At 38.7% G+C, this 16442-nt stretch overlaps 1 protein-coding gene across 2 annotated transcripts in view; it reads left to right on the top strand.

Annotated features, from left to right (window-relative positions):
- The window catches only part of PRKCA (protein kinase C alpha), a 148687-nt gene that overhangs the window by 83952 nt on the left and 48293 nt on the right, over nucleotides 1-16442 (top strand). For both annotated transcript variants that reach the window (XM_082774929.1, XM_082774930.1), the window contains exons 4-5: nucleotides 9414-9525; nucleotides 10250-10378. In XM_082774929.1, the coding sequence (XP_082631055.1) occupies nucleotides 9414-9525; nucleotides 10250-10378 (241 nt within the window). The remainder of the gene's footprint in view (nucleotides 1-9413; nucleotides 9526-10249; nucleotides 10379-16442) is intronic.

The raw sequence follows: 16442 nt of genomic DNA on the forward strand, positions 1-16442 counted from the left end.
TCTGTTCAAGGCATAAATAAATAGTTTTTCAGTGGTTATACAATTTCAAAGACCGTTCAAGGACTCTGCCTCCGTATCTGCCACGGTGCATTTCTGGCTGTGGTTTGTGGAGCGCAGCCTTTTTCACGTTCACGTTCTGAGATAAGCTTCAAACCCTTCAGTCAGTAATGGCATTTGCATGTACAGTCCTTCACTGGGATTTTTGTCTCTGGAGAAGGGAATGTTAAGAAATGCCCATGTTAAGAAATGTCTGCCTAATTTATAGGTGCTCACTTCTGTGCTTCTGAAAAGGCAGAGCTGAAATGAGCCCCTGTGCTTAAATTACACATATTTTACCCTCCTTTCTGCCCTGTTTTTGGTGATTAACAAATGTATAAAATATCAGACAAAAAATGAATTATTCAGTGAGTAACTTTGAAGGCAATTTGCTCAGGTGTTTTAAATTCATGTCTGTCTGTTAAGAAAATAAGAAATAAATGTAAAAAGAGTCAAATTAGGAGTAATAGATCACCCCACAAGTTCTCATGTGAGGAAGCTGCTGAGTCATGAAAATTGTACTGATTTTGAACTGAAATCTTCCCCGACCTTTCAAAAATTGCCGTTTCTGATCATAGGCACTGTAAGGGCACATACCAAAAACTCTGCTGGTGTAGCGGCGACGCAGGATCGCAGCGAGGTTTGTCAGAAAGACAAAAATAACCCCCCTGATGCATGTGTCGGCACTTACCCTGCAGTGAAGGTGAGAGAGCTGTAGGGTATAGATGAGGCAGTACCTATATATAGGGACCGACACATATCTCAAGTCCATGGTGTAATAGTTGTAAAGATCTTAATTCAAACCACACAAGACAGGACTGGATGAGGTTTGGCTTCACAAATAAATACTGGATTTTTTTTTTTCTTTTCATTTTTGCAGTCATGAAGTTTGGGGGTCACAAAACCACGTTTTTAAGTCTTAACATGCCAGAAAAGATTTGAAGTTATGGCTGTGATGGCTTCTGGGAAAAAAAATAAATAAATAAAATGTTTGGAGTCATTCGTGTTCTTCCATACCTTGATTCTGATTATTTCTTGGAGAAACATGTATTGGTTATCTGTGTGAATAGCGTGCAAACCATGACAGATGTTGAATTGTTTGACCTGATACCTCTGCACTCAGGGTCACTGCTTTTACAGAGAGACCAGAGGATTTCAGGTTAGGTTAGTTTTCAGCCTTTATCTCATTTCATCTTGTGCTTAAATGAATGAAAGAAGGATAATACAAGCTCCAACTCAGGATATTGGGGGAAAAAAATAAATCACATCATGTCTAGAATAAGCAAGGTGGCAGATAGTGAAATGTTTAAAACCTGAGGAGAAGTTATTGTACACAAATAAATGAAACTGGTTCATGTGTGACCTGATGTCCCCCAGCCGAATGACAAGGACAGCATTCCCTCTTTATGTTAAGTCCTCCATCATGTTAATGATGCCCTGCACCTATAACTGCATTTCAGCTCCACTGGAAAGCACAAAAAGTGCATTGTTTTTTCTGCTGTTCAACAGTTCAGCACGGGAATTTGTTTAAATTACTTCCTCCATCTGGTCAGCGTTGAACTATGTACTGTAAAAAGTATTCTAGGTGTAAAAAAGTAAAGGGTATGTAGTGTTTTAAAGGATATATGTCCAACAAATATATTAATAAAATGATTATATTTTTTAAGGCTCAGGACATCTGTGCATCTGTTTTTCCAGTACACCTTTTGAATCCAGATCCCTATAAGCTCTAGACCATCCTAAAACATTTGCTTAAAACCTCTTAAAACCAAAGAGAAAACTAAGCATTAAAAAAGGGGTTATTACATTTGTATCTTGAGTTTTTAATTCGTGTCTGTTTTGCAATGATTGATACGCTGGAACATTTTGTTGAGTTGTATCTGAAACAAAATTTTGCTTCATTTCCTCCTAGTCATGAATAAGTTTCTGACAGGATCTTTTGTTTACGTGCTTTCTGTAATTATACTGCAGTTTTTTCATTAAAAAAGAATGAAAAAAAAATAGCCGGTAAACACCAAGTCCCTTCTGAATTTAACTGTATTGATAGTAATTAGGAAATTATAAATCCCTGTGAGTACTGTTATGCAGATCTTCTTTCTCCATTTGCCAACTCAATCAGAACTATTCTGTGCCAGAAGAACATGAACAAAAGGCAGCAATCAAAATCAGTCGATTCAATGACCACCTGTTTCTTTTAATTAAAAATAATAATTTAGTGTGAATTCCAGGAGGGACCTGAAAAATCTGCTGTTCAGTCAGTTTTGAACTGGAGTGAAGTTCCCTTCTGTACAAGTATAGAGAAGGAAGTGGTTGATAATTGTCAGTATTAACTAAACATGAGTTTTTTTCTTACTGTATTTTCCTAAATCCCTTCACATTAATAAAGCGTAGAAGTGGTCTTTAGTAACAGTGGTGAGAAATGGGAATTTTTGCTGCTGTTGTCAGCTGGAGAGTGTTTTTTATGAAAGACTCAAGTTCTTCTACAGAACTTGAGACTCACTCCTACCTGTTAGTTCTCAAATCTGTCATAGAAAGAGCCTGTCCCTTCTCTTCTCCACTGTACCCATGTTGTACAGTCTTAAAGTCAAATTTACATATGGTTTATGACTTATATTTTTACTTTATCTTGGTTTTCTTATCCCACCGCCACCTTTATTACCATTGATTTGAATGCTGCTATTGCCTATTGCCTTTGTTAAGGTGTGTGTGGATGCCCACCTTGGAGATGTGAATGGTATTAGTGCATCCTTTAATGTCTCAGTCCACCCAGAGAAGCTCCTCATTCTGCCTGCAGCCAGGGTTCCTTGGAAGAGCCAGTTCTGTGCCAGCAGGGGAGCTGTCTGCAGGTGGATGTCTGTAAAACACTAATTTGAGTTCATGCGTCTTACTGAAAGGAGCTCATATATTCATAAATTAACAGAGCTTACCAGAATAAACTCTTACATTTTGCTTTTGAAGATTTCTTGTACTATTTTGATTTCTTCCTCAAACTGTTCTGCACGTCCTTATTTCAGGCTACCCTCTTATTTAATCAAGAGAGGTGGTGTGTAGTTTCCTACCATCATTCCTCTCCTCCTTCTCTGCTGGCAGCTGTACACCGACCTGGGGCTGGAGGCGATGGAAGCCTGGCATGCCGCGGTGCACTGTGAGCTTCTCTTGTTGTGTCCTTTCCTTCTCTATGCTGTGGCTCTCAGAGGAAAATACCAAATAAGCTTTAAAGATTTGTACAGTTTGTAGTAAGTGGTGTGATCGTTGAATCACTGACCTCGTCGTGCCACTTAATCATTCCTGAGAGTCTCTGGCTCCCTTTGCTTTCCCTTTGCCAATTACACAGCCTCGTGCAGGCAGGGACAAACAGAGCTGGGGACCAGCTAGGCAGGGACAAACAGAGCTGGGGACCAGCTAGGCAGTGACCTGATGTCATTGCTCCCTTCTGGGCTACAATCCTGGGAGCTGTATTTTAAGCCCTGGATGTTATTTCCAGCAGAAGCACCTGGCTCCCTGGTTCCCTGGCTCCTCGAGGTTGAAGCTGCTTCCTTGCAAATCCCCACCTGATGTTTTTGTTTTCTCAACAGGAAAATAAATAGCACAGGAGAGCTGCTCAGGTAGTTGTGGTGTCTGGGTGCAGGCTTGGATGTTGCAGTCACTGCCTGTGAGGTGCTCAGGAAGGCTGGAGTCTGAAAACTTTCCCAAATAAAACAGAAGTTTGCCTGAGGGTGGTGTGGGATGAGCGTGGGATTCATTTCCACACAGAGGCAACGCGCTGAGTTCTCCTCAGATATGTTTTATTAACTTGGTATTCACGTGGGGAACGGAAAGCTCTTTTAAGTGAATATATGGGTACAAACCGCAGTGGGTTAGTCAACCTGCTGGGATGGCGTTGCTCACGATCCAGGCTTTAAGGACGTTTTGGTGGGGACAGAGGATGAGGATGTAGGATTTGAAGTTTCTGTTCCAGTAGGAGGTGGTTTAAAGTACTATGGTGAGAACAGAGCTGCCCTTCTTCTGTCTCTAACCACCAGGTGTGCGCCTCCTGCATATCCCTACTGCAGCATCTCCCCTCCTGTGCTTGACAGAAATGCAGCCAGGCAGTACAACCATTGATGCCACTGACACTCAGGAGTTTTATTTATTTATTTATTGTCTATGCGAAGCACTTTGGGACACTTTAAGCTGACTTCTCTTTTATATCTTTTAACCTAGTAAATACAGACATTTATAATCATCCGGGCGGGGATGAAGAACAAACCTGTGGTTGTGTCATGGAGGCAGAAACAGAAAACCTGGGTACACCTACCTTTATTGACACCAAGTTGTTCCTTGGGTTGCAGGCCCTGATGCAGCCTGAGGACCTCACGGTCTTGCTGTGCTGCTGCAGAGCAACTTGCTATTATTTTTGTAGTGGAAAACGCAATTTTCACCATCTTTTGAAATATTTTTACACTCAGTTTTTCCATCATCCGCTTCTTAATGATCACAAAAATAGCAGTTCGGATGAAGAAAAAAAACTTCCACTAAGCATAGAGATTAAAAAAAAAATCTTAAATCCTGCCTAAAGCCTAATTCATGTGTGTGTCTTGGTATAAATGACTGAAAATATTCATTTTTCCTCCACCTTAATAACTAGAATGGGAGAGGCTCCAGCCATGGCAGATCTGCTTGTGGTGGTGGTTAAATTTCTGCTGAAAAACCTTACCAGTTCTAGCTGTCACCCAGAAGATGCTGAATTAAATACAATTTGAGTAAAGCATCACAGAATCGATATCAAAGTTGGTCTTAGAGACATAGTTCTGGGGACACAGTTATTGATATTGGAAGTCACATACTCTGAAAGGACTTCAGTAAGTAATAATGCGATGCTGCTTTGTGTACAAAATGCCCACGGCTGCAACCTCGCATGAGGTGCTTTTTCTGTGTTTTATGCTTAAAAGCAAAGTGATTATTTAATGCCTGCAAAATTATGGAGGGTTCAATGTTGCCATCAATGGGAATAAAATACTAATCAAAAGGGAGCTTTTAAAAAGAATTCAGAAGGATAATAATCATAAGCTGTTTTGTAATGTGTCGGAGCACAGTTTGACATCTGCTGCTGGTTAACCATGCGCTTTCAATTATTTCCCGCTCCCATCTTTGATCCAGAAAAGTGACAGAACGATTTCTGGACAAGGGGTGCTTTCAGTTGGTGCTGAAATGGATTCATTTTTGCCAAACAAAGCCAAAAGGCAGCGATGGTGGCAGTAGAGCTGCAGGAGGCCCAGGGCAGCTCAGCACCCAGGGGGAGATGCCGCCGTGTTCTGCTTCCCTCTGCTGGAGTGAGGGAGGAATCCGGCTTGGGAGCAAATCTGATCCACTTTGGCAGGGCCAAAGGTGTCTGGGGAAGTCACTTCTGAATATCTATGGATTTATGACCAGTTTCTGCTCAAATTTTCAGTTTTTCCTTTCATAGGTCCACACAGTGCACCTCTGTGTACAACACATTGCCATGGATGTCAGGCTCCCTATAAGCATGCCTCAACTTTGAGATTAATGAATAGGATTTTGATTTTTCACATTCCTTTGGGGCGTATATGCTGAATCCCTATTCATCTTTATAGGGGCTCAGTGCCCACATGTGCCACAACAGGCCCTAAAACTCGTCTGTTGTGCTGCCATCAACTCGCAAACCCTGCCTAGCTTTCTGCCAATTTAAAGGTACCTCAAAGGCAGATATTTCAGTGTTTGTGATACTCGCAGCTCAGAGTTCCTTTTCCCTTTTAATTTTAATATATTGCATACAGTTCTACTTAAAAAATTTGGAATTGCCTTAGTAAAAGCAGAGAAAAGAAAAGCACTTCTCAGCATGAAAATAACAGGACTTTCAATACAGCATATCATTCATCACTGCTTAACAAGTGCAGTGGTAATGCTTTCCCAATTGCCGCTTTCCCCCTTCATAATTTTGATGGATTTTAGAAACAGAAGTGGGTTTTCCCTTTGGAGTTTCACAATTAATCTATGCCAAGTTTAGTGCAAAGTTCAATTCTCTTGCAAATAGCAGCCATTATTTGGCAGTTCATCTGTCATATCCTGGCTTGGCTCCCTGTGTTTACTATGAAATATGACTGCCAGCAACGCTTCAGGAATTATTGAAAGTTTACATTGATTAAAAAGGGATATTTGAAAAAAATCTCCAAGAGCTTTCTTCTAACTCACTAGTTTACCTCTAGCTGAAAAGTACTGGCAAAAAAATGGTGTTATTTCCTCAATTATGCACATAGATCCCTTAATGCATATTTAACATTGGGAAACATTAAATCGTATCAGCAATTAATATGTGTTAATTGCAATTAATAGTATAAGCCAGTAATTAGTGATGGCAAAATAATTATTACAAAATAGTTACAATTAAAGCGTAAACTATAGATTTCAAGTGCATGAGAAGTCTGTGTTAGTACAGGGAATAACATGGGCAGTTTGATCATCTTTGATGGGTGTGCAGAAATCTCTGAGCTTTCTCTATTCATTCTCATATTTGCTTGCAAAGCAATATTTTGATGTTTTTAATTCTTAAATTTACCAAATGTAAAAAAATGCCTAGGACTGAAACAGAAAAATAGGGTTAAATACTGATGAAGAGTTTGATCTCTTATTTGTTACCCTTTAAATATTTCAGAGGTCCTTCTATTTACTTCTGTTAAAGAGATGGAAGTAGTTGCATTTCCTCCATGCAAAGTTTCCATTTCAGCAATAGTTTTGGTGCTGTTTTACTTCGTCCTCTGAATTTTTATGCTGTGCCTGGAAGAAGTGACTTTGTGTGTGTGTACAGCATAATAAAATATAATAGAACATGCTTGTTTCTCTTAAAATCTAATTCATATCGAATTGTTCATTTTAAACATTGTGCAATGAGCATTTTCACAGATTTTGTGTGAAAAAGGGTTTGACCCAACTTGATTTATTTACGTGACTGTTCTAATTTCATTGTTTCATACAAATGCTTTGCTGTTACCGAGTGCGGTATGGTTGTCCTCAAATGTCACAACATTTTTAAGCCCCACACACCCCTGCTAAACTTAATTACCATGTGTTTCCATTGATTGGAATGGAATTATTTGGTAGTGCTTGTTATATAATTTCGGTATAATACACAGGTTCAATGTATCTATTAGACACTCACTGTAATAATTTCCCGTTGTTCTTTCCCCTCCGTATCATTACATGATACTCATAAACACCACTTATGTCACATGTTAAACACAACTTTACAAATCTGTTTATTCAGTGTCATTCTTAGTAGCTGTGGTTTTTGTCCTTCTTAGCAACAGATGTGCTTACCAAAATAATGTTTAAGTGGATATATTTATAAGGCAACAAGTTCCCAACAAGTTTTGTTTGTAAACACAAAATTACGGAAGAATTAGCTTTGAAAATGCGTTTTAAACCGTTTGGTAGGCATATATCTAGTCCGAGTCAGGCCATCAGATATCCGTTTACTGAAGCAGTGTTCCCATGACCCCACACCCATTGGTTATATCTTTAATAAATAACGAAACAGATGTTCTCTGGAGCATTCTGAATGTCATTCCATCGTGGTTAACTGTGTTTACAAAATAAATATGGTTGTTAGCAGTTTGCATTTCATATCTCAGGCTGTATAATAAATAGAATGACTGAAATACAATGCCAATTGGAATTCTTGCTGTAAAGTCCTTACTGGTTTTCCCAAGTAATAAGTAGTTTCTACCTGTGCAGTGAAAACTACTGCTTATAAATTCATTCTAAGGCTTAGAGTCAGTACAGAAAAAATAACCAAAAACATTTACCAAAACAAACAAAAAACCTTCACAAATTATAGCATGGCAAAGCATTACATTTTCAAGGCAAGATTCTGCCTTTTCACAGTCATATTTTCATTTAAATTTCTGTCAGGAGTTCCCAAATTCCTTGAGGAATTATACTACATTTTTTAAGAGAGTCAGCGTTTTGTATAACGTGTTTTGCTTTTGATTTTTCTTGAGAGCTTTTATTGGTAAATGCAAGTTGAACGCTTGGTTTATTCTTGATGACAATCTAATAATTCTTATCTAATGCAGAGGTTTATTAAAACCAATATAAAATGTAAACAGGAGAAAACTTTGCAGTTTTATTTGCTAAGGATGTTTAAATGCCTGCAAGACCTGGTATCACATAGCTCCTTTGTCCTCATCTTCTGTCAGTGTATAAAGCTGTAAAAATCTGAAGGAAAAAATAAAATTTTAGCAAGAATTGATTTAAAACCCCAACGTGTTCAATTAAGAATTGCAGCCTCTCCCAGCTTCTGATGGAGATTGTGCAGTGATGGTTTTGACTAAAATGCAGAGAGAAATCATGCTTCCCAAAACTGTGCTGAACCATGAAGTTGAAGCTGGAGGCAATCACGAAGGATATCAAAATACCTGATGAGCACAGAAAGTGTAGGGCTGTTGGGTTGTTTGTTCTGGCAATACTCATCTTCAGGTGTTGGGAACAAGCTGTGTGATCTGGATGCCCCTTAAATTCTGTACCTGTGTCCATGCCCGAGGCAGGTGAGAGTACTGAAGTTGGGATTTCCACCTTTTTCATATCAACGTTCATGATTCTCTGAAGGGGATTTCAGCCCCTAAAGGAACAGAATGTATCTGGACCTATCCGCAGAGTTTGTTTTTAAGGGATTTGGGTGTATTCCATTTCACTGCTCCTAAATTAGAAACCATTTCCAAGCTGCTGGTGGCCTCAAAATGTCCTCACCGTGAATTTCTCTGTTGGAAAACCAGGCAGGAATAGCGATCTGTGTAAAATCTTAATACTTGCCAGGTTCGAATTTGTTCACTTTCATTTCCAAGAATATAGATGATAAATTTGCAGGATTTCAAGATGATCCCACCTTCAAGATCCTGATTTTACGGTCATTTTTACTTGTTACTTCCACAGGCTGCTTTTACAAGTTACTTCCCTTCCCTTCTGTATTTTGTATTGTTCTTTCAGAGTGGTGATGATAAATTTTAAATAAACAGGCAATGTATGACAGTTCAGCCACAGGATGGTTGCCATCATTGTTTTTTTATGTTTATGTACAGTCACTAAATGGAAGTTTTAGTGTGGCTGAATCATCAGAACAAGCCTGGGCTCACTAAGCTGACATACTCTTTCTGACAAAACCAAAGCAAGGGAAAAATAGGAACTGAACACTAAACCTGTGGCCAATATATGAGCACTGATGTGGGCATTCTTACAGGGGTTATGAACAAGCTACATGCTGGAATATATTTTTGTAGCATAGGTTGCAGAGCTGGAAGGTTTTCAGTATTTGAAGTGATGTACTAAAGGTGTGCCAATCTTATTTCTTATGACTTAAGAATCTGTTTTTGTTTTTCCTTCAGGATCCCAGAAGCAAGCACAAATTTAAGATCCACACATATGGCAGCCCAACCTTCTGTGACCACTGTGGGTCACTTCTTTATGGGCTTCTACACCAAGGGATGAAATGTGACAGTAAGTTAAATTTTGCTTTGTTACGAAAGAGTATTTTAAAAAGTACATGGAAAGACTGAATAACAACTTCTTATTTCTTTTCTGTGGAAAATGCCACTTCAAATGTGAGCTCTTTATAGTACCGATGTGTTTCAAGTGGATATTTCAGTATGCTAATAATATACTAATGAAAACCACCTCCATTGCTGAGAGTTTTCTGTATGGACTTTGATATGACTCAAGTGCACTGTCATGTCGCTTTTGAGGAAACCTGGTTTTGGAGTGGACAGATGAACACACTGTTGAAGTCTGACATTTCAGTTCACTTGGTAGCCGAGATCCACTATTTTCCTTGCATTTCATTTGTCTTGGAAGTCTCCTGCTAGAAAACCTAATAATCAATTTAAACCTAACTCCCTTCATTGCTGCTGCTGGCAGGAGTGCTCTGTTTTCTCAGTCATATTCCCAGCAAGTCCTTATTCCATGTTCACTTTTTTTTTTTTTTCACTTCATTAATACATTTAGTTGTCTGAAGTAGATTATTTTATGCAATGTTCTATTCACCATCTACAAAATGTAGATGGGAACTAGCCGTGTTGGTCACTCAAAAAGCATTGCAGCTATGATCTGCAAATCTTGCCAACAGTTAGGCATGTCAGTCTTTAACTTCCACTTTGCTCAGTGTTTGCTGTGTAATCATATTATTAGTTTCTCATAGCTGTCTGAACCATTTTTATATTCACAGCTTGTGATATGAATGTGCATAAGCAATGTGTAATAAATGTCCCGAGCCTCTGCGGCATGGATCACACCGAGAAAAGAGGAAGGATTTATCTTAAAGCTGAAGTCACTGCTGACAAACTGGAAGTAACAGGTAAATAGCTCACTTTGAAACGTTGCAGGTTTTTTTAAATGTGAAATATGCCCTGTGGGTTTATATGCTTTGGTCAGCTTCTTTGGGAACTGAAGCCCACGACACAGTATTTCCCTTCAGAAAGGAGAGGATTTCACTCACTGCATTCTTGAATCAAGAAACGCTACTGGCATTCTGAAGAATCCACATTTGTTAAAGATAAACAGAAAATGAAAGAAAATAATAGCTTTAAAGTTCAGCAATATTCATTAGAAAAACACTATAATGTCAATTTTCCTTCTAGGAAACATCAAAGGGATATCTAACTGGTCAGGAAGTTAGCCATCATCTTCAGAACACAAGAAATACTCTGAATTTCCATCAACTAAGGAGTTATTTCCTGCATTTCAGAGTATTTAATAAACAAAGGAACTTGGATTCAATCCCAAATAGTATTCCCAGTGTATTATAAAATAATAATAATTTTTTAAAAGATCAGATTCTGCAAGGTTAAGGTTCCCAAGATGGGGTGGAGGGAGGGAAAGGAAGGAAGGAGAGGGTGGTAGTTAGTTTCCTTGGAAATGCTTCTCCCAGAATTTATCAGTAAGCTTTGGATCCACACCCCCACAACTCATTCCAAGTCTGAAGTTGCAGGAAAAAAATATGGAAAATATATTTTTCAAGTGGAAGGACCGTTTTGTGTCCCCAGAATGAATGTGTTGTTTAGCTCCGGCAGAACTTCCTTGTGCCATATCAGAGAGCAGAGTTTATCGCTCAGGATCCACTTAAGAGTTTGTATTTACAGCGTATGTTTTGTTTGCTCTGTATGTGCTTTCTGTTTTAACTGGGGTCAACTGATAATTAGTATCTGATATCTGAAGTGCAAAGCTGGTAGTGAACTTCAGGGTTGATTTTTCCTTTCTCTTGGACAGAAATATGCAAAAATGTTCTTCGCCGATCAGATTACAATAATTTACTCAAAGGGAAAGCACAGGATGGGAATTAGGACAGAAAAAAATTGGCATACAGGAAGGAATAACAGACAATTTTAGTTGTATTTTTTCTTAGGTAGAGGCAAGTCTTAAATCTAAATTCTTAAAGTAGTATTTTTTTTAATCAGTCAGAACTTTCAAGAAATCACAGAATCATGCTATAGTAAATAAAAACATAGGATGATATAACTTAGGAAACCAAGAAGAAGACAGTCATAAAACACAAAGTTATAAATGCTTTTACTTCAGGAGAGGGGTGGGTTTGTGCGTTGTCACAGGTGACCAACACTGCTTTAATGAAGGAAACAGCAACACATCTTAATACATCTTCGTGCATATTACACGTGCACTAATACTTCAAAATTTGTACCACAAAGAATGGAATTGAGTGTCCACACAATGAAGCAGGAACCGGGTGCTGCTATCAGCACATGCTTGGTGTTGCAAAAGGGAATCAAATTTGAGGGTAAAGTTACAGCAGGACAAAGTAGGACATTTCTCAGACATCTCCACTTCTGCTTTTGGTTTTTGACGGGGTTGTTGGCAACCTGTGGATGCTGAGGGTTGTTAAATTGCTTCAGCATCGCTCAGTTGAAAGGCTAGAGCCTAACTTTTGATTATCCCTGAAGTGGCCAGGCAGTTGGGCTCGATGGCATTTGCAGGTCCCTCCCAATTGAACTATTTTCTTCTCTTTCCTTCTATTATCTTGTGCACCAGAAGGATGTTCCTTCTACCTCTGCACTTCTTACATGGGGAATGAATCACACAAGCTACCATAGCCCTTGTAGGCAGCATAAAGGAAATCAGGCCACCACGCTGGATTTTCACAGCTCACACAAGTAGCAAACTTCCCTCCTGTCACCATTCATTCATGCTTTTGTTATCTCTGCATCTGAATGCCTCCAGATTCTCCTGTCAAACCTTGTAAAACGCACTGAAAGGGAGAGGTATGATGAAATTTAGTTAGAAAGGACTAGAACAGATCCCAAGTGATACTTAATTGTAGCAAACTTTTCAAATAGCTTCCTGCTGGCGTAGGAGGGGTAAATTTGTCCAAGATGCTGTCATTAGGAGAAAGGTGCTTTCACTGAGTAGTGAAGCATTTCAGAGAGGGAGATGCGGGTTCTGAAAGTAATTGTACCAGGAGAAAGAACTAATTTGAAAATCATCCAAGTGAAAAAAAAATAATATATTTGCATTGCTCTAGGCCATTTTGCAGCAGGGCTCTTAAATACGACCTACAATTTCTGGCAATGTACATAATCATACAAGTAATGTGTCTTTTGTGATGATTCAGCAGGTTCATAGCCCTTTTAGGGACAAAAGGGTTCTACAAGTCTTTGTGGTACCGAAGTGTTGTAAAACAATTATACAAGTAGGTTTTTTTCTACATCAGAATTTTAGTTGAAAAGGTCTTGTCTGAGGTATGGGTAAGGTAAAGTTGTTGCAGATGTTCTGTAGATGCTCTTCCTCAGCTCTTTTTGATGTGAGAGCACTTGGCAAATGCTGCTATTTGTGTGTCTACAGATCAAACATTTCCATCCAACATTCAAGTGGGTTTCTGGACTACAAGAAAAAGTTTTATTACAACCTTGTTCTGCATGGGACAGCTATGGTGCTGTTATGTTCATATGGTTGGGGCTTGTCAGCACTTCAAAGGCTTCCGAAAATTTCTTTAAATAAAAATGAGTTTCCTTGAAAGTAAGCTTTTTTAAATAAATAAATAAATAATAATATGCATTATATATATATACCAAGCCCATACTAAGGGAAGGGAAAGAAAGGGAAGGAAACCCCCTTACTGGGGGTGCCACATGCTGAATGATGGCAGGGACCGATCACTTGGGGGACACTGTTCAGTGCCTGGCCTGTTTGCTTCTGCCTCACAGCTTTGAGGGTTTTGTAGTTGTAGTCGCTTTTCTTTCCAAAAAATGGCCACGGTACATGCTTGGCTACTAAGTGTTTTCCCAATAAAATCTTGCAAATAATATTGTTTTTTATTTCCCCAGTGAATACTGGGAAAGAGGCCAGTTGCAGCTGGCCAGTGGCTCAGTTAGACCATCTAAAATATATAAGCATTTTGGCCTGTTTTGAATTGAACTAATCATGGGAATGATTCAGTCCTATACATAAATATATTTAATTCCTGGGTACGTCAATGCGTACTTTGGATCTTCAGTGTTGGTACTTAAAGGTAGCCACAGTCTTTTCTGCCTGTGTGCTAGAGACTGCAATGTTTTTTCCTAAATTAATAGGAATTTGGTAGTGTTATACACTGCCAAAACCTCACCATCTCCCCAGTGCTAGTCAGTGCCGTTTCCAGTGCTAATTTGTGTTGCAGTTTTTAAATACCTATTCTTTATTTTATATCTACTACCTCAAGAGTTGCATTGGATACTAATAATTTATTGCACTTGGACTAAATCAGCTCGGTAATTCTCTTGTCTAAGGAACTCATAGAATATTGAATTGTTGTTTTTTTTTTGTTTTTTTTTTTGGAATTCGCTGAATTTGATAGGTTGGACTGATGGGTTTTTGCTTTTAAGCATAGTAAAGCAGTTTTGCCAGTCTTAATTTCTGTTTTGTTTTGTTTTTCACTTAAATGTCTTCCTTCTGATGTGTGTTAGAAGTTTTGTCACTCTTACATTTACTTGTCAACCCATCGTATAATTTGGGGGTCTTCTGAGTGCTTTCGTAGGTGGTTGAATCATGGTTCTTATTTTAATTTTATTTTTGAATTATTTTTTTAGTGAGCAAACAATAACCTTTGTGAGAAAATAACCCCATCTGGTGCAGTGACATATAAAAAGCTGCCACATTGTTGGGATCCCAAACTGCGACCTGTCAGCTGCCAGGAGCTGGATCTGACAGCAGCTGCCAACAAAGATCTGCCCTCCTGACACGGGCGCGCGGCTGGAGGCAGGCTGGTGGCGACTCCTTGTCATCCAGTGCACCCTTCTCTTACATAAACGGTGTTAAAATACACATACATACATGCAGCCCAGAGCTTTCAGGTTTTTAAGTGTATTTTTCTTAGCTGAAAGGATAACGAATGTGGTTTTATTCTTCCCTGATGCCTCTGTTATTTAAAAGACGAGGAAACCTGGGCGTGATTTCCGCAGGGGCTGGGAGCACGGAGCAGGCTCTCCAACAATAACCTCCCCAGGAGTTCTCTACTCCCCGCTGTACATTTTTCAAATTATTTATGAATGCCTTCTGCTGAGCCACCCTATGGTACCGCATATTAATGTTTTGTCACTCTGCTTGCTGTGGGGAGCTGGGTGAGCAGCCTCTGCCCAAAGGAGCTGGAGTGACAGACAGAAAATTTTGGCAAATTTTGAGATACTCATAAACTGCTTCCTTAAAAGATCCCTCCACACACACTTGAATAATTTCATTTATGTTTGCCTAGGTCAGTACTAGTATATTTCTTTTTTAGCATTAATTTCATAATATTGTGCAACTGATGTTAAAAGTGGAACACATAGGAATATTCTGGCAATTTGACCAGCTGTTAGTATGAAGTACCTATAAAAGCGATCCCAAATAATTACTTGCATGTGGGAGGCTTTTTAATATCTCAGATATGAATTGCACATTTTATCTCGCTAATATCATTTTTTTTTCTTTTTTTTTCTTTTTTTTTCTGGCTTTCCCAGAGTCTGCAGGGTTGCTGTGCTCGGTACAAAGAGGGCTGTGCCTTTAGAAATGCCAGCCTGGGTAGCAAACAAATAGTTCCCATTTCATTCAATAAATTTTCTTTACTGTGAAAGAATAGGCAATGCGCAGTATTTAAAAGAAGCATTAGTTTTTCATAGATGTCCATCTGCCTGCATAGAAAAAAAAATAAAATGCTACAGATTTGTATAACAATGTAAACAGGTAGGAATATAAATTCAATCCCTTTTCAGACAGTTTGATACAATAAGAGTCAATTTTTTGTGTTAAGGCTTATGATTTATTAAGTAGCTATCCTTCTCAGTACTAGGTATTTTCTATGAAAATATTTTTTATATAGGCAATCATTTTAAAAATAAAATGCAGTTGCTGCTGTGAGACTTCCAGTTGAAACTGAAACTGGAGAACCTACTGCAGGCACAAGCACTTATTAAGTAGCATTAGAGTTGACGGTACATTTTTTATTAGCAGGAGAGACTGTCTTAATAAAAGACAGAGGAATAAAGCATCAGGAAACTCTAGTTCATTTTTCATGTTGTAGTAGCAAGGAAATTAATCACTCATCCATTTCTTGTGTGTAAATCACCTGTGAAGTGCAGCATTCCCATAGCCTCCATTCATCATGTTGCCATCCATCAGGATTCGGGAAATTGGGTGTAATGAGCAGGCACTGGTCTCAGGAGGGATATTAAAAGAAAATTTAGCTAGGCAGGGGAATAGTTATGGAATAGAGAAGTCACATATCAAGAAGTCCTTTTAGTTACCAAGCACTGTATGGAATTTGACTGAAAAGCAGGATTTTTATGGAAGTCAGTTGTACATGTGAGTCACAATCAGCTCCAGAAAGCAAGCATTCAATGATAGTTTCAATAAAACCATCTTGAAAAATCTTGAGTAAAAGCTGAGCAGTTCTGGAGACAGCTTTGGATTTTGCATACAGAGAGTATAAGTACACAGCTTGGAAGAAAAACTATTTTTGTTAAAAGGCAAATCTTTTAAACTGTGATTAAAAGAGAATGTGGTAAGATGCAAGGGAGAAAGTTCCTTGGCTGGGAGTACAAGGTCCTCTACCTCTCACCTAATTTATCTGTGCTCTGGACACATCACTGGAGAATGTACCAGATACTTTTTCTGGAAGTAATGAGAATTATGAAATAATTTACTAATGCTTTGCTGTGGGAAGACAGAAACTTTAAGCTAACAATGTTCTCCCTTTTCTTGCACTTTGCTGGATAGCTTGCCAGGCAAGCCCATTTGAGACTTAAACAAGCCTCTTGTAAAAGCACCTACTTCATGGAATATTTGCTTCCAGTTGGGAAATTTCTGCTCCTCTAAGCTGCCTGTAGGGAATTAAAGATCAGCAAGAAATGGTTGCTGTGATTAGTAAACTGTTTTGTTATCAATACTTGAAATTT

This window comes from Aythya marila (assembly GCF_965140915.1).
Source record: "Aythya marila genome assembly, chromosome: 18".
NCBI lineage: Eukaryota > Metazoa > Chordata > Aves > Anseriformes > Anatidae > Aythya > Aythya marila.